At 60.9% G+C, this 16,749-nt stretch overlaps 5 protein-coding genes across 5 annotated transcripts; all 5 read left to right on the top strand.

Annotated features, from left to right (window-relative positions):
- The first annotated feature begins 346 nt into the window (after positions 1-346).
- On the top strand, positions 347-1,239 carry B0H18DRAFT_566139 (uncharacterized protein). The gene has a single exon (XM_048038619.1). It carries the CDS (start codon positions 608-610, stop codon positions 1,142-1,144), a length of 537 nt encoding a protein of 178 aa, XP_047890721.1. The 5' UTR covers positions 347-607; the 3' UTR covers positions 1,145-1,239.
- Positions 1,240-1,387: 148 nt separating this feature from the next.
- On the top strand, positions 1,388-2,715 carry B0H18DRAFT_566002 (uncharacterized protein). The gene is made up of 4 exons (XM_048038617.1): positions 1,388-1,834; positions 1,884-2,116; positions 2,172-2,273; positions 2,342-2,715. The coding sequence occupies exons 1-4, from the start codon at positions 1,631-1,633 to the stop codon at positions 2,586-2,588; spliced, it is 786 nt and encodes a 261-aa protein (XP_047890720.1). The 5' UTR covers positions 1,388-1,630; the 3' UTR covers positions 2,589-2,715.
- A 1,487-nt stretch (positions 2,716-4,202) lies between these two features.
- On the top strand, positions 4,203-5,365 carry B0H18DRAFT_1021482 (uncharacterized protein; the record flags this gene model as incomplete). The annotated part of the gene is made up of 3 exons (XM_048029540.1): positions 4,203-4,644; positions 4,701-4,731; positions 4,782-5,365. Coding segments are annotated over exons 1-3 (344 nt in total), but the record flags the coding sequence as incomplete, so codon positions are not given.
- A 3,366-nt stretch (positions 5,366-8,731) lies between these two features.
- On the top strand, positions 8,732-13,427 carry B0H18DRAFT_936074 (uncharacterized protein). The gene is made up of 8 exons (XM_048041797.1): positions 8,732-9,121; positions 9,201-9,337; positions 9,508-9,574; positions 9,627-9,709; positions 9,767-9,869; positions 9,922-10,094; positions 10,155-10,311; positions 10,373-13,427. The coding sequence occupies exons 1-8, from the start codon at positions 8,824-8,826 to the stop codon at positions 12,991-12,993; spliced, it is 3,639 nt and encodes a 1,212-aa protein (XP_047890718.1). The 5' UTR covers positions 8,732-8,823; the 3' UTR covers positions 12,994-13,427.
- A 1,623-nt stretch (positions 13,428-15,050) lies between these two features.
- On the top strand, positions 15,051-16,258 carry B0H18DRAFT_1121466 (uncharacterized protein; the record flags this gene model as incomplete). Its single annotated transcript, XM_048034341.1, has 4 exons — positions 15,051-15,272; positions 15,353-15,445; positions 15,527-15,619; positions 16,187-16,258. 4 exons carry the CDS (start codon positions 15,051-15,053, stop codon positions 16,256-16,258), a joined length of 480 nt encoding a protein of 159 aa, XP_047890717.1.
- Positions 16,259-16,749: the final 491 nt, after the last annotated feature.

Here is a 16,749-nt window from a genome sequence, read left to right as displayed (position 1 = left end):
CCGTGCACCTCGCACTCTGTTCAGACGCGTGCGCCATCCCCATCGGCATCCCGGATCTCCCACTGCCCGTGCCACTGACGCACCGCCGCGTCTCGCCCTGCTTCCATTCCGTCAGGGGCGCACGTCCACCCCGCAGCACGCATATGCACATCTACGATGCACGTTACGTAAGAGACGTGTACGGTCTGGGACGCAGGCGCGCGGGTGCATCGTGGTGGACGATTGCGCGCGGATCAGTCGACGTTCTGGAGTGCCCTACCCGCCGCATTTGGTCTAGCCATGGGGACCTTACCACCATGCGTGTCGCTTGGGCGTTGGCGCACATATCAGTAAGTCTTTCATTGACACTAGTTCGACGGCGGAACGGGATGTGCGAGGGCTGACGGGCCCACTGAGGATGCGCACGTACGAGCTATGTAATACTAGCTCGCGCATCCGACAAGTCCGTCCCCGCGAAGTGGTACTTCAACGGGCCCCTTTCTGGGAAGATGCGGCGAGTGCATGATCACGATGATGGTCCTGCAAGGATCGGAAAGCGCGAACGCATGGACGCGTGATACGGTTCATCGTTAGCTCGATCGAGTCACATAGCCGCAAGGCCGACTGAATGGGAGTTGGTCAACGCATCTACATACATCAGTGGGAACCCGGCTTACCTGATTGTCTGTCCACCCAGATTCGACGTTACGCTACCGGACAACTCCCGAGGTCGCCTCCAATGCCGGCACAATCACGTCTATCAGATAACTTAACCTCGCCTCCAGTCGATGCTCCGCCGAAGGGAGCTGGCCCTGCGGCCGAGCGCACGACGCCTCGGAGCAGCCAGGGGTTGTCGATGACCCGTAGCACAGATCGCGCTCCCACCGATGCGGCCGTGATCTCCCCGCATCCGCGCGCTGGTTCGGGGAGTTGCCTCCTATGGCGCGGGCAGCTCGCAGCAGCGTCTGCGGCGCGGATGTGGGGAGAGCTTGACCACACCTGCGGGGCTTCTGCGCACGAGGATCGCGCACTAGGAAGCTCATTCAGTGCCCTCGCGGTGACATCAATCAATGGCGAGCTGCTGTGCTCTGGCCCTGGATGGGCCGTCGCATCGCTTCGTCAGTACCAGGATAAGAAGGGAATGGCCTGCCCTTGTAGCGGCTGATGGACAATGGCGCAAGTCTAAGGCGCTCGGGTTGAGCGCCCCCCTTGGACCATCCTTATGAAACGAAGGGCAGCACAGGGCCCGTCATGCAGCGTCTGCCACGATAGTGCGGGGACAACGTAGCCGCTAGGAATAGCACCCGGTGTGGGACCCGCGCGACTGGGGATGGACGTCGGACGCTCGGGCTCGGGTCAGGGTGGACGCAGTTTTCGCGATATCGGCATGGGCAGCACGGAGCGTTGGTGCAGGGGCGCCAGGCAGGCAACGAGCCTACCGAACTCGACTGACCGCATCCGGCGCGGCCGGGGCACGGTTTGACGAGCGGGGGAGCAGGATGGCGACGTCCGCGTTCTATAGCCGTCGCGTAGTGGCCTGCGTCTGGTGGTCATTGTACGGCTGGCAGCGGCGTGGCGCGTCTCGCTGCTAACGTAGCCGTTTTCTGGTGTGGAGGATGGATCGGGACATCGATGTGATCAGCAGCCCAAAATGCCGGTGACGCCCACGCGCACCTTCGCTGAGTTAGCCTCCTGTCGCGCTAACGCATATGTGATCCAGGGGGGTGCGATTCCCATGGCGGACATTGGTCAGCCGGACGCAGTTGTTGGACGTATGAACGAGGAAGATCGGCAGCCGCTGGACGCGTCCGCCCGATCACCGAAGCCACAGCCTATTGGGCACGGAGCTGATACAGTAAGTAGCCCCAGTCGTCACTCCCCCTTCCGAAATGAAATACGCGCAGGCCGCCCGTTCGGAGCCCAGTTCCATTTCCATTCCACCGGCACGCCCAGGTCGAGCTGATACGGTTCGCGCAATCTCGATGCCTGCGTCCGCGGCTCCCTCCTGCGGCTCTCAGGCTCAAATTTGGCGGCTGTGTCTGTCATCCACCCCAGGACAGGAGCCGCGCAATCGGGTTGAAGTTCCCCTGGACGGGTGTCCTCGTGACGTGGCGGAAATGTGCAGTCAAATTCATCGGTACGTCCACACAATTGTATTGCGATGCCAAAGTTAACTGGGCCCGCGTATACAGTCGGGGTCTTGCTGGAGTAGGCGGGCCACGATGCTGTGCCTATTGTGTCCGGGCTTCCACCAGGACAATGCTCGGCTGCCATGGGTGGTCCCTGAGCCCGAGGTATGTGATTTGCTGCAGAGCGTCTTTGTGGCGTCGCGCAACCCGTCCTGACGCCATCCGATGCGCAGCGTTGCATTTGCACAGCGGATTCCAGGCGTGCTTACCACGAAGCGAGGGAAGACTGCGATCCGCCAAAGTAGCTCTCCGGCCGCGTCCGGACATATCGGCTTCGAGGGCCCATCACATTCGACTCTGCACGGACATATCACATCCTGCTCGCCCGTCAGCTCGGTTCCTTCGCCAGCCTGGCACGCGGGCTGTCATATGGATGCTCCAGCTGCCAGTGTATGTAGTCTGACAGCCGCCACGTCGTGATCCGGATGCCACCACCGCGTCAGGCCGTGTCATGATCAGGACGGAGTGGACAGGCACTCGGACAGCTGTGCGATCTGGAAGGCCGGGATTGATACGTCGTCGGGCACTTGCTGCGGTCGGATCCTGCCTGCCGTATTCGCGCGCATTCAGTCGCTCGCAGCATCGCTGATCCACTTCGCGCGGAGACAGTTCAGAACCTGCCACTCCCTGGACCTTCGCGGGACACGTGTCCGCGTTTGCTCGTCGACGCGTCCTATGCGCGCAACTCAGTTCCTCCAACGCCCATATCGGGAAAGGCCGTTTCAAATGCGTGCGCCTCCCGCACCACGCACGCACAACGCGCCATCGCCGGGCTGGCCCACGATCGCCCGCAATCGCAAGCTAGTTTCAGCGGATCGTCCTTCCGCCGCTGCCCCCGCTTCGGAGCGTCCGAGGACATCCCGGCAGCGGCTTGCATAGGACATGGCACACAGGCTTCCTCCATAGGGCACCCCCGATCGCAGCTCGGAGCATGCACACAGACGCCTTCCGCCCTTCTTTCTTTTCTCTGCCGCGTGCCCATCCTTCTCTCGCCGGCCTGCGAACGAGCAGACTAGCTTCCGCGCTCGGTCCTCCCTGGCACGCACTGCCTGCGGTAGGCCGCATTAAGTCCGGCGGGCCCAGCACGCGGAGGCCGTCCTTAGCGCGGTGAGCTCAGCGAAGCGCACCTGCTGACCGGGGCCTCTTCTCCATTTCCGCGCAGGGTGCGCTGGGCAACCACCATGGGCGGCTTCCATCCCATCTCCGTCTTCGCGTCTTGTTCGCGAGTCTGCGCGCCTTACGCAATGCGAAGTCTATCCCAATTGCGTCCGTGGCTGTTATGGTGGCCGATGGGAAGTGCGTGATGGCGGGAGTGTGCTAGAGGGCTGATGATCTTCCCAGTACGTTATAATTGCCCCTGGACGCAAAGTGGGATACGATCACTGCTGTAACGTTACCGAGTGACGACACGCAGATGGTGGCACATAACGAGTGTCCGTCTGTGGAAAGAACACGTCCTTGTTCTCGTCAAGCCATCACCATCCCCGTCCTATTCGATCTGGGATCGTGCTGTGCACGTCAAGCAGCAGGCGAATTCGGGGCCCAGCCCAAGTGCGCCTGAATCGCCGGCGGAGGTACCGCCCAGTGCGTAACTGCGTTACGTGCGCGCTGCCAACCCTGTTCCCGCGTCCGTCGCCCACCAATCAGACGTCAGACCCTCTAGCGATCATCGCAGTCACGCCCGCTCGTCGACGCACACACCGTGTGTATGAATGCGTCGCCGGATCAGTGTGTCAGGATGACGCCGACGCAGGCATCGGATGCGCGTTACGGCGTGATTCACCGCGAGAGCCCCGGTGACACCCGACGCTGTTGCGGCGCGCGCACGGCTGTGGCAGCTTCAGTCACGTAAGTTTGAGTTACGGAAGAACGTCCGCTGGACGCTGGTTATTGGACCGGGGCCGAGTAACTCGCTGTGCGCTCTACGCGCCGCAAGTTGTGCGTCCCGAGCTACCGCCGGCCCACTTATAGGACTGGTGTGCAGGTTGGCAGAGCCTGTTCTTCGCTCGTTTGGTAGCGCGCGGCGGACGTGATACATGTCAGGACCTGCTGCAGACGCGTTCAGGGTTCCATCCGGGGCGATCGGACACCTACAAATGAACGAATGTACGCATAAATATCACCACGACAACTAGAGCGGGGATTGGCAGGTGGATCCGAGAACTCGGGTGTACAATGAATAGTATAAATACGACGAACCACGCATACACAACAGGCACACAACGTATTCAGAGTAGCAAAACAGCAACGTAGCTCGTACCGCATGCGCGGCGAGGCGTCCACGTCCTTCAGGTCCATTTGTCCTCGGCTCTCTATTGTCTTCCCTTCATTCCTCTCTAGCACCTAACACTGCCAATCCGACAGCGTCAGCTTCGGCCTGGAAGAGGGGCACCGCCCACGCGCAGACACGCAGGCGGAAATGCTATTTGGTCCCCCCTCCCCCTCCTCCTTGGGCGGCTTTCTGCTCTTCCTTGAGCTGGAAGGGACTGCATCAACTTCCGACCCGCAGAGGATCTAACTGCGCGTGCTCACCTTCTGCTTCTGTTTGAGAGCCTCCGCGTCTCTGCGGAAAAGTTTAGTGAGCGGTCACGGCAGCGTACAGGGGACACGCACCGCTCTTTCCGGGCCTGCAGCGACGTCCCGCTCTCCTTCGGCTTGGATTCGGCTGCTTCTTCGCCGCCTTCTCGCGTGCGAGCTCGCGCTGGTTGCCTCCTACATCGTCGTGCGCGTACGGGCCGTTCGCGGGCGGTTCACGCGTGATTGGATGTTGGCAGAGATGTGTGCGGACGCGTTACGGGGACACCGATCGGAGAGGGATCTTCTCAGTGAATCGAGGTGTGTCAGGGCGCAGGGAGTGCGTGCCACTCACGAGTCATAGCGTCGGCGGTGCAGTTGAGCTCGGATGAATGAAGGGGTTCGAAAGTTGCGTGGACGGAGGTGGGAAGGTGGGAAGCGATGGCGCGGACGTGGACAGCACTGATCTCGACGAGCGCGTTGAAGAAAGGGACGACCGCGCGGGACCGATCAAGCTCAGCTGGATAATGCGCGGGTCGACGTGGCAGAGGGCTGTGGCGGTGCGCGGCGGAATCAAACAGAATGTAAAAGAGGGAGCGCCGGGCGAAGCGGTCCGAAGGTCATGGAAAGCTGCCTTATCAGGCAACAGCGCGCGAACAGAGGCTCAGCGCCAACATCCTGCACCCGCAAATGTGATCTTGAAAATCACATCGGGCGGCGGGTCCGTGGGCCGCCGTCCTCAAACGGATCCTCCTGATTTATGGGGATGATCTCCGTCCGCGTCGGGTCGTGCGTCGCCGTCACGGTGTCTACTGTACATAGTACGCTGCACGCCGGTTTTCTGCTTTTCTGCTTTGCTCGTTGCAAATTGTGGGTGTCTCGGACATTTCGGAACAGCGGCGCAGGAGGCTGCAGCGCTAGCCTCAAGCCTTAGCCTGGGACGGTGCGCTCGGAAGGGTCATCATAATATGTATCCGGGGCGTACGATCATTTGCAATAATGGCCGCCACAGCATGCGGCGGGCTGTCGACGATGCGGCCGAATGCGGCTTCACGCGATCTTGATTGACCAACGTTCGAAAGGCCGGTTGCTCCAGGCGGTTAGGCCGGAAGGTGCGCGAGGCCTGGCAACCGTCCCCACAGGCTGATGTGACAGATCATGATCTGCAGTTTGTCCGCAGGCGGAGTGATCGCCTGGTGCGGTTCTTTTCATAGGTGGCGGATTCATATTCACCACCACCTTAGCGTCATCTCGGCACTCCTTCCATTCACCGTGCGCGGGCGAGCCCTAAAGAACGAGAAGCTTACGGCCCTGGCGTGCGATACGAACCCGACCTGGTCTTCGAGGGTGCGAGCTATTCCTGCCAAGGGTTTAATATGCCTTGCCCCTGGGAAGGGGTTACGAAAGGGGACGCAATGAACCTTGATATGCCCCGCCGTTGATAGGCTCCCAACAGGCTCTCCTGACGCCCCGTCGCGCGTCTCAGGTAACTCACTTAGGGTCTGGATGAGTTCGAGTAGGTAAGTCAAAGGCTATTTCATGAACTGAGTCGCTACCTTCTCGCTTTCGTTCGTCACAGCGTCTGTGGCGACCTCCCGGGCTATACCCATCGACGTCGTTCGCTATCTGCGCCGTACGATCGGGGAACTGCCAGCCAGACAGCTTCCAGGTCGTACCTTATAGCATCTAGCCCGAAGCCCGCACTACCATCTCCGAAATGGGATCACCAGAGGCGATCGCGCGGCGGCCCAGTCCACATATCGTTCAGCGTGAACATCCGGTACCTCGAGACATCGAATCAGGAGAGGGGCCTTATCTCGCAGCCGCATCTTCCTTCCCGTCTTCGGTTTCTCGACGCTACCGTTCACCCACGGCCACGTTCATGCTCACGTTCGTTCGGTGACGAGGGTCTGATCATCGCCCGTCCAGGTCAGGTGGGCCTGTTTGCTCTTCTGCTCCCGCCGCGCTAAACCTCCACGGCCCGAGTGCTCCCGTTACATCCGTGCAAAGTCCTTCCGCCAGCGGGCGTGGATGCGGAGCTACGTCTGCGTCTCCCGCGCTTCGTCTCCGCCAGAGCTGCTTCCCGCAGGCGTGCGAGGTGGGTTCCGGAACGCGAGCTAGAACCCAGGTGTACCGCAACTGCCTCCGTCATGGCATACGGCCTGTAGCATCCCTGATCGCCGCGGCCTGCATGGAGCTTCGTAAGTGGTTCTGGTGGTTGAATGAAGCAGGGAATGCGAAGGTCTCATATCGGGTTTCCACCGAGCGTCTAGTATGTCCCGGTATGATAGCGGTGCAATGGATACTGCAGGCTCAGGCGCCGTGCCCTGACGGAAGCATCCTATAACTCACTTAGTACTCCGACTTGAGCGCGAACTGGCATGGGTGCAATTGCCCTGCGGTGCATGTCTTGGAGATGTCATGCATACAATGTTGAGTTAACCCCAGGTCTGATAGCTGGTTTGGCAATTCGTCGAGCCGCCATGCGGGCGACCTAAGTTAGCGGGTGTGCCTCGCAGGCTCGCACTGGCGGGATGTCAAATTGGCAGTGTGCTGGTGTCATCTGCTTGACGCGGATGGGAGACCTGCGCGGGCTGACTAAGCGAGCGCAGTGCACTGCACCGTCCGCCACCGTCCCCCAAGTCCCAAGGGCGGCTTCCGATCAGGGGATCTGAGATCCGGATAGTCAAGTAACGCACACACGGCTGGGCTCCCACTCGCCGTGAAAGACGGGAAAGGGCACTGCCTGGAGACGCGCAGACGCGGCGGCATGCCATAAGCACGTCCTCCTTTTCTTGACGACGCCAACACGGCAAAACCGAGGGAGAACCCTCATGCTGTTCGCAGACCTCTCCTGTTCGACGCAGACGGACACGCGTATCCGTCGCTCGGTCCTCACGCACCGCAGCGCTCCCCTCCCACGCCCGGCACCCGCTCTTGCTCGTGTATCTCACTGCGGCAGCGGGCTCGTCAGCGCCGTTGCGCACGTTCCGAGGAGGCTGAGGACGATCATCAGGCACCGCATAATGCATCGAGCGGGTTCTCAGTTGACTCCGTCTCATTTTGCGCGACCCGCCTGCGGGTCCGGCGCGTCGCCGCCCGGGTCACCCAGTCGCTCTCCGGCCGGCGGGTCGGCTCTGTCGGCCTGGGCTGGACAGGACGCTGATGGCCCAGATGACCTCAGCGTTTCCAGGGTCGAATCATTTACCCCGTCAGCCATATGGGTCCGATCGAAGATTGGATCGTGCGCGGCAACTGCGACTCGCACAAGCAGGGCGTCCTGGTGTGGCGGCCCGCGGTGACCGAATCCAGCATGGGGACGAAGCTCTGATCCTAACTCTGATCTGTATCAAACATAAATCAAACACGATGAGAACTCCGGGAGGTGGAACAGCGCGAGCGGCGTTCCCCGCGGGCATGCGGCAACGAAGCGTCCGCCGCTGTCAGTGAGTCAAGAGCAGGGCAGCGTACAAGCGGCTGTTGTGTGGTACAATTAGGTGTATGTGCGCGCCCCGGGGCCACCGCAGCAAGCACGACACCTGCTGTATGTGTGCTGTCATGTGTCGAGCTAACTTGAAAACAAGAGTGTGTCCACGGAGAGAGATCCGAAGGAGACGATCGCTGGCAGGTATGTCCACCTGCGAAGTGAAGGGCGGGCGTCTGTGCGGCGGCTGTCGGCTCATGTCGGCTGGGAGGAGTGCAGGGAAGGTGGAACATCGATGGCTCGCGGCGGCTGTGGGCGACCGAATTAGGCTGGAAGGGTGGCACGGGCGTGGCGGGACGGGGAGCGTAATTGAGGAAGATCTGGATCTCGATATGCCCTTGCGAAAGTCGCCGAGCGGGGCCTAGCGCGTCGGATGCGCGTCTGTCCGGAAGCGGCAATGCAGGCACGAGGCGCGCTGGAAACGCGGGCAAGCGTCGACCCATCCTCAGATCCATCGCAGGCGCGTAGTCTTCGATCTCTGATCGCCTTCTTATTGGCCCTGATCTGGTCTCTCCTGCCCACTTATATACCACCCCTCCCCGCGCCCGCCGCGCTCCTGTCGCCTCACCGTCCTCGCCCGCCCATTCGTCCCGTCCTCGCCCAGCCCGCCCCTATCCTACCCACGCAGCAGCACCCGCTGCCTGCCCCCGACCCGCCATGTCGCTCAGACACACCCCCCGGCAGGCCGAGCGTGACGTCCGTCTACACGACCCGCACGCCCATCACGCCCATTCGCTGCCTCCTCCGCCCCCGCACGCACAACTCGGCCATGGGCCGCATATGAACGGAAACGGCATCCCCTCCACCTCGGGCCCAATGACGGGCCCCTCGAGCCACCCGCCGCCGCAGCTGGTCTCGCCACCGGTCATGTCGAGCGCGGTGCCCAACGGCGTCGCGCCGACCTCGAGCATCCAGAAGCTGGCGCAGGCGAATGAGCAGACGTGGTTATTGATAGGTAAGATTACCTTTACCCGCGCCTGCGGCGGGGGCCAATCACGCTGACGGACGTTTAACCGTTCGGATCAATGGTGCAGGTCGAGTCGCCGAGCAGATGGGCAACCTGGAACACGCCCTGTCGGCATACGAGAACGCGCTCCGCCACAACCCCATCTCCCTTTCCGGCCTAACCCAGGTCGCGGGCATCGCTCGGATCAAGGAGAATTATCCGAAGGTGCGTCCCAGATCCCATCGCCGCTCCACGCGTGTTTCCCCGCGGTCCTCGGCACGCTTCCCTGAGATAAGCTCCGAGATCGTGCCCAATTATGGCGCGCCCTCGCCGCGTCATCGCTTCGCTCATGCAGATCTATGACTAATATCCGCTTTTGGTGCGTCTCGTTCTAGGCCGTCGATTACTTCCAGCGGGTGATCGCCATGCAGCAAGACAACGGCGAGGTGTGGAGCGCCCTAGGTACGCGCTCTCTGGCCACCGTCCTACCGGTGCCCGCTCACACGTGATGCAGGGCACTGCTACCTCATGCAGGATGACCTCCAGAAGGCGTACGCTGCCTACCAGCAGGCGCTCTATCTCCTGCCGAATCCCAAGGTAACCGTCGTCTCCAACTCGTCACAGGACTTGTCTCATATCGCGCTCGGCACTTAGGAGGATCCGAAGCTTTGGTACGGCATCGGTATCCTATATGACCGGTATGGTTCCTTGGACCACGCCGAAGAGGCGTTTGCATCAGTCCTCAAAATGGACAAAGGTGTGCCGCTTCGAAGTTCCCCTTTCATGTTCTTGCTCATTTTCAGCTTTAGACTTCGACAAGGCGAACGAGATACTATTTCGTCTCGGAATCATATACAAGCAGCAGGGCAAGTACGCTGATTCGCTTGACTGTTTCGATCGTATCCTCCGCAACCCGCCCAACCCCCTCGCCCATGCCGACATCTGGTTTCAGATCGGACATGTATTTGAGCAACAGCGTGACGTGAGTGCATCACATCGTACGGTGCGCCCTGAACATCACAGATTGATCATGGCTTGACAGCATATGCGCGCGCGCGACGCCTACGAACGTGTCGTCAGGGACAATCCTGGCCATGCGAAAGTTCTCCAACAGTTGGGATGGCTGTACCACCAAGACGGGTCTTCCTTCCAAAACCAAGAACTTGCCATTCAGTATCTCACCAAGAGTCTGGAAGCCGGTAAGTTCACCGGACGCAGCTCGCTTCCCACGGGAATACCTCAGCTGACATGCGAGCCTAGACCCCACTGACGCACAAAGTTGGTACCTCCTCGGACGTGCGTACATGGCAGGCCAGAAGTACAACAAAGCGTACGAGGCTTACCAGCAAGCCGTTTACCGTGACGGACGGAACCCGACATTCTGGTGTTCGATTGGTGTCCTTTACTTCCAAATCAACCAATACCGCGACGCGCTTGACGCATACTCCCGCGCTATCCGCATTAACCCCTACATCTCCGAGGTATGGTTTGATCTTGGAAGTCTTTACGAGAGCTGCAACAACCAGATCTCGGACGCCATCGACGCGTACGCCCGTGCGGCGGAACTCGATCCGAGCAACACTGCGATCACGCAGCGTTTGGGTCTATTGAAGCAGGCGCAGGCGACTGGCAGCGCGTTGCCCGCGGCTCCTGGCCCGCAGGATGTCCACCCGACCGCGTACGCGAACCCAATGATGCCGCCGCCTGGCTTGTCGGGACCGCCTATGCTTCTCCAGCCCGGCGTCAACTCGCGTCCCACGCCAATCTTCCGCACGGACTCGAGAGGACCTGGCGACTTGGCGCTGCCCATGCCTCCTCAGGCTCTCGGCAGTGGTCGTTCGTCACCTGGACCGTATAGAGGTGGGCCACCGCCTCCAGTGGTACTTGACGATCGGCATATGCCCTCTCATACTCCGCTAGCGCCGATGGACATTGACCGTCCGCCCATCCACCCGCGAGAGTCGACTGGTCCTTACCCGCCTCGTGAGAACGGGCGTGGTCCGGCGGGCCAGGGGCTCCTCCTCCATCACCCTGTGCCTCAGCAACAAGGACCCCCGGACGCCCTGCGCGGACCTCCTGGACACCCGCATGAGCCTGCTCCGGGCCAGTACCGCATCTCTCCGTCGACGTCTCCTTCGCCTCATTCCATGCGCCCTCACTCCTCGATTGCCAATGGACGCCCTTCGTACGACGGACGCCCCCCGATCGGCCCCGGTCAGACCCCGATCTCTGCGCGACGCTCTCCGCCTCCACCACACGCGTATGCACGCGAGCCTCCCATGCCCGAGCGCGAGCCCGGCTGGGATCGCCGCATGCCCCCCGAGCACGTCGAGTGGGAGCGCGAGCAAAGGCGCGGTCGTCCCGGCTCGGAGTATCTTTCGCATCAGCAGCAAATGTACTCCCGCGCGCACTCGCCGCCGATGTCCCAGCTCGCACCAAGTCCCCGCGGGCCGCCCCGCTCTCCGCCGATGTCGCCTGCTGGGTACCCGCGCCAGTACTGGGACTCGCGCCCCGGCATGCCTCCTGGCCCTGCTGTCATGGGAGGCGGCCCTGGTCAATCACCCCCGATGCCACACCGCGACGAGCCTGTCAGGAGGTACGACCCTCGGTTCGACGCACGCGAGGGCCCGCCGAGAGAGTACGAGCGCGCACGGGAACCTGAGCGCGAGATGGTAGAACCGCGAGACATGCGTCCGGACAGCCGGTTCCCGTCTCCCGAGTCGGTGCGTGTCGTCCGTGGGATGCCCCCGTCGTCCGTGTCGGCTGGTTATGGACGGACGTCGGAGAGCCCGCGCATACCACAGCAGCCTATGCCTGGGATGCCCGAGCCAAAGGACCGCCGTCGCCGGAACACGAAGGACAAGGACTCGGAGAGCTCGAACGGGAGCGTCGCCGCCGCGAGCGAGGCACCGAAGAAGGAGCGCAAGCGACGCGCACCTGCGAAGCGCGTGAAGGAGGAGCCGACTAGGCAGGAGACACCGGGGTACGGCGCTGACTACAACAGGCAGCTGAAGGGCAGCCCGCACCCTAGCTCGACAGGCTCGGGGAGCGCGAGTCGTTCGGTGCAGCCATCGCCGACGGGCAGCGCGCCGCCACCGCCCCCAAGGGTCGTCGACGAGGACTACGACGAGCCAGGCGTCGCGGAGCTTCTCATGGGTCTCGCTGCGTCGGGTTCGAGCGCGCCGAACCGGCCACCAGCTGACTCGCGCAACTTCGGTCCTCCTGGCGGGCCGATTGGACCAGGCGGTTCACGTCCTGGGCCAGGTCACTCACCCACGATGATGTACCACGATCGCCGGCCGTCAATGTCGTCTCGCGCGTCGCCTCCGACCTCGGGTACGAAACGCCCGCTCAGCCCCGGTCCCGACGATCGCAACATCGACATGAAGCGCAGTCGTGTCGGGAGCATCAGCAGCGCGCCTGGAAACGGAAACGGCAGGCGCGTCTCGCCGCAGTCCGGCTCTGGTGGACGTCCCTCTCCAGTTCCCTCTCGTCTCTCGCCTATCCCCTTCCGCCGGCAGCCCACGTCGCATTCGCCCGAGGCACGTCAGACCGAGGCGCGGAGCTACCCGCCGTCACCCGCACCTGCGCTCCCGACGATGCTCCCGCCGCATCCACGACCGATCGGCGCAGGACATGCAGGTATGAGTCTCCCGCCGATCAACCACGGCCATGCGAGCCCGGGCGGGTCAGGTCCGTCGTCGGGACCGATGGACGAGGACCGGCCGCCGCACCACGCGAGGAGCGCGAGTCCTGTCCGGCAGAAGCGCGAGATCGTGCTGCACCAGGCGGGTGGGACTCCCCCGGGCGTTGGGCCTGCTGTGAAGGGCACGCCGTCGCCGAGCTCGAGCAATGGTCGGTCGGGTCCGCGGTCAGCGTGAAAAGCTGTCCAGCGTCGTCGTCGTCGTCGTCGTCGTGTTGCCCTGTCGAGATACCCCTGCGCCTCATCTGCTCCCGTCCGTCGTTCGTCTCCGTCTGCCGCATACAATGTCTACTCCCCACGCAAGCTTCGTTTCAGTCCGTAGAACATTACTAGCGCATCGTCCGTCCATTCTCGCTCGCTCCTGTCGCCTTGCCTCGTCGTGAACCCTTAACGCTGGTTTGGTTAGGTAGCACTGACTGCTGTATGATGATATGATGACATGCCATGACCCCTCTTTTTCCGTCTCGCATCTTCCGTCTACACATCTGTGTCCGTGTCTCTATCGCTGTGTAGCATTGCCGCTTTCGCTGTACGTACTGTTCGTATATTCGTCTAGTGTACAGTATGTGCCGCATATAGTGAAATGAGAATATGCTCTATGCAAGACCGCGATTGATCAGCCAGTGTGATCCTCGTCCCAGGGAGGTGTTGACGTCTGCGAGGGTCACTATAGGTAAGTATGCGCTTCATAGGCTGTACTAATAATGGTCTTGAAATCCTGTTGAGAGGCCTATCACGACGGCCTCGTGCTTCCAGTGCGCCGCCGTGAAGGACTGCTATAATCGGTGATCTAACGAATGCGTAGCATTCAGCAACACGAGTATAACTGGCAGTTTGCTTTCCGCAATGCGCGGCGGTGTGCTATATGCTATGCTCGGCCTGCGCGGAATGCGCTCGGTCCAGTTCAGACTACATGCGCGTATACAGTTGTATACGGATGCCGCGTGCCAGCATACCACTGAATGCACGGTGCACCGCTCCGTAGCGTAACAGGGCAGTGACAGGGTGTCTATAGGATGATATATAAACGACAGCAATGCCCCACTGGCAGGCCACTTGGACTTCCAAGCTACATTGATTCCCACTACCGAGTACGCCGTGAGAGACTTGTCGCTTGAAGCTCGCAGTCGCAGTTTCGGAGTGGCATATTCGACTATCGGACAACGTATAGCCACGTATTCTGGAGGCGGAGATAGATGACACGGTGAAAATCAACCATGGTACGTATGCAATCGAGAAAGATCTACGTGTTCACGAGTGGGGCCACTTGGTTGTCAGTGTGGACGCGGAAGTGGCATGCGTCCAGTGCCACAATGAGATCCTGTGCAGCACACGCTGCTTCCAAACGCCTCACACAGCCCCATGTGCATGCCAATATTCCCATTCCAAGGAAGTAGGTGTGGGATGGAAGGCTGCTCCTCACAATGGTTGCCACTGTTTGTTCGAGTCGGGGTACTCCTAATATCGGGGTGGACTACTGAAGCACCCCGAGACTGTGAACGACAACGAGGTGGGTATTATTGACAATATTACTGCAGACAACCGCCTTTCCCATTGTCGTCAAGTTACGGTTGTGGTCCTTGCAAGAGATTTGAGTTGCGTACGGTCATAATTGCGCCTCGCAACGGAGCCACAATACGCGAGCCGGATATGGTAGTCCGACCACCAAATAAAGCGTCTGTGGCTGCACGACAGATGCACGAGGCTACCGACGGCCACACTGCTCCTCACTGCCCATTGTCCAAGACGCTATGGCCGCTTGTTGTTGCTCGATCTCCAAGCAAACGCGCTGGGAATCGCGCGTGGTCGAGGAGTGACACGGACCGGATTCCATAGTCACGCATGGCCGGCCAAATAATACCGCACAAAGCAAGCAGGCCCGTTATGGCCGCATTACGTCTTTCGTCGCCTGGCCATATCGACCGGACATTCTGGTGGACGAATGGGTGCACAAAAGAGGGTATAGAGTTGGATCTGCGAGCCATCTGGGCGAGGCTTTGAGGCCGATCTGGTCTTTGTATCTGGCCGCTCGGCTAGTGACCATGCGCACGTGTGGCCTTGGCCGTCCCAAGTTCTAATATAAGCCCGCCCCTGCCAGCCCTCCTCATACCATCTGACCGCCGCCACCCTCGCCATCCGCCCGACCCAAACTGCGCCCAGCCGCCCCTGTCTCGTCGTACCACTTCGCGTCGCGCGCAAGCCTACCGCTTACATTGATTTCGAACCACCACCATCATGCCACCCTCGCCCATCTCGTCCAAGTCCAAACGAAACGCACGGCACGCCCAGCGCGCGCCCCCAACCACGCGGACGAGCAGCGAGGGCACCTCGAGCAGCGCCGACTCCTCTGAGTTCGCAGCACACAGCAGCGACGAGGAGTTCGAGCGCGCGTCCCCATCGACATCGATCGAGTACCAGCCGGAGGAGCTCGACGAGCCAATATCATGGCAGTTCAAGGTGCGCTACGCGCTTCTGCGCGTCCCCCTCCTCTCTATGTACGCGGTCGCTGAGGTATGACGCGCATGTACGCGATGCAGAACGGAGATCCAGTGTGGATCAAGACGGAGGACGGGGAGTGGTTGCAGGGGACAATATCAGGCTCAAATACACGGAAGGGGGCCACTCGGCAGGTAGGTCATCCCTCGTCCCGCTCACGTCCCTCGCTGCTGCTCATGTGCAACTCGCCCGTCTCGTCGCGACGCGAACCCCAGAAGGAGGGCCTGTTCTTCCCCGTCGCGTACCGACATAACTCGAGGAAGTACTTCGCGCCTCTGAACGGCGACCTCAAGCCTGATAACGCAGAGGTACGAAACTCTTGTCCGAAGGTGGCTGGATGTGAGGGCAGACGCGCCGTCAGCTCTGCCCGTCACCCTTTCTCGTTTCGCCTCTCTTTTTGTATGATACGTTATACCCGATGTGGCCGGGATGAGGCTGTCCACGGATGAGCGTCGAACCCGTGTACGATACGAATAACACGGACGTACTGTGAATGAATTGGTTGACTTTCCCTTCAGGCCTTCACGCGCGGCGAACATAACCAACAAGGCAAGGTCCGCCCTAGTAGCGATGCAGCCATGGAAGTACCGGTACGAGATGTTCCATACTGTGAGCATGTATGAAGACGCCGTGTGTCCGCGCGCGCGCCACCTGCTGATTGACCTAGAAGCACCTGTCGAACTAGTCAGAGAAGGCCAGATGCAAGTGAGCGCGGAGTCCAGGTTCTGCGTCCCAGACACGACCGCTGACCCAGCAGTGACTCGAGAGGACGGGCGTCGACAGCATTGCTCCCGGTGTTTTGAGAAGGGCTTGCACATGAGTCGTCTGAGCACCGTGTGCGGCGTTTGTCCAGCGCTGAGCAGTTCCACTGTCAGACTGCACTGGAACTGCCAGATGCCGGAGGGCGGGCCGAGGATCTACGGGCCTCCAAAGGCAAGCAGGCATGAGCGAAGGAGATACGATGATGCATGGAAGGACGCGACGATCCGGGCGGAAGCGCGTTGAAATACATAGCGAGTGGATCCGAGCGACGTGCATTTGAACTTAGACCTGGGACGCCGTGCAAGGAACACGAGGGCTGGCTGTGCCGCTACTTGTAGAAGCCAACAGCGGTTTGGTGGCCCATCGCTGCCGTCAAGTAAGGTTGGTGATCCACATGGGATGACGAACGAGAAGACGGGCGGGCGTACTAGCGTATGTTCAAGTTTCGCCGCGAGCCCGTTATAGGTATGGGAAGGCGGTTGAAGAACGAAGGTTGGCTGTGCTGGTGGTGGGTCATTGTTGCGGTCAGACAAGGTTGGTGACACAGATGGATAGCAGGGCGAGAAGGTGGACGGGCGTGCGATGGTATGTTGTAGGTTCGCCACGAGCGAGGTACATGAAGTCGAGGGCTGGCGGTCAAATAAGAACGGTGAGTTGGAAATGAGTAGCATATCAG

Source organism: Fomitopsis serialis (genome assembly GCF_022376445.1).
Source record: "Fomitopsis serialis strain Sig1Antser10 chromosome Unknown B0H18scaffold_61, whole genome shotgun sequence".
NCBI classification, from domain to species: domain Eukaryota; kingdom Fungi; phylum Basidiomycota; class Agaricomycetes; order Polyporales; family Fomitopsidaceae; genus Fomitopsis; species Fomitopsis serialis.
The sequence above is the reverse complement of the archived record's forward strand: the minus strand, read 5'-3'. Positions and strand labels throughout refer to the sequence as shown.

Coding starts and splice junctions, on each gene's coding strand:
- B0H18DRAFT_566139 (XM_048038619.1), top strand. CDS start 608: ATGGGAGTTGGTCAACGCATCTACATACATCAGTGGGAACCCGGCTTA.
- B0H18DRAFT_566002 (XM_048038617.1), top strand. CDS start 1,631: ATGCCGGTGACGCCCACGCGCACCTTCGCTGAGTTAGCCTCCTGTCGC. Junction 1,835..1,883: donor TTGGGCACGGAGCTGATACA/GTAAGTAGCCCC, acceptor AAATACGCGCAG/GCCGCCCGTTCGGAGCCCAG. Junction 2,117..2,171: donor ATGTGCAGTCAAATTCATCG/GTACGTCCACAC, acceptor CCGCGTATACAG/TCGGGGTCTTGCTGGAGTAG.
- B0H18DRAFT_936074 (XM_048041797.1), top strand. CDS start 8,824: ATGTCGCTCAGACACACCCCCCGGCAGGCCGAGCGTGACGTCCGTCTA. Junction 9,575..9,626: donor CGAGGTGTGGAGCGCCCTAG/GTACGCGCTCTC, acceptor CACGTGATGCAG/GGCACTGCTACCTCATGCAG. Junction 9,870..9,921: donor AGTCCTCAAAATGGACAAAG/GTGTGCCGCTTC, acceptor TTTCAGCTTTAG/ACTTCGACAAGGCGAACGAG.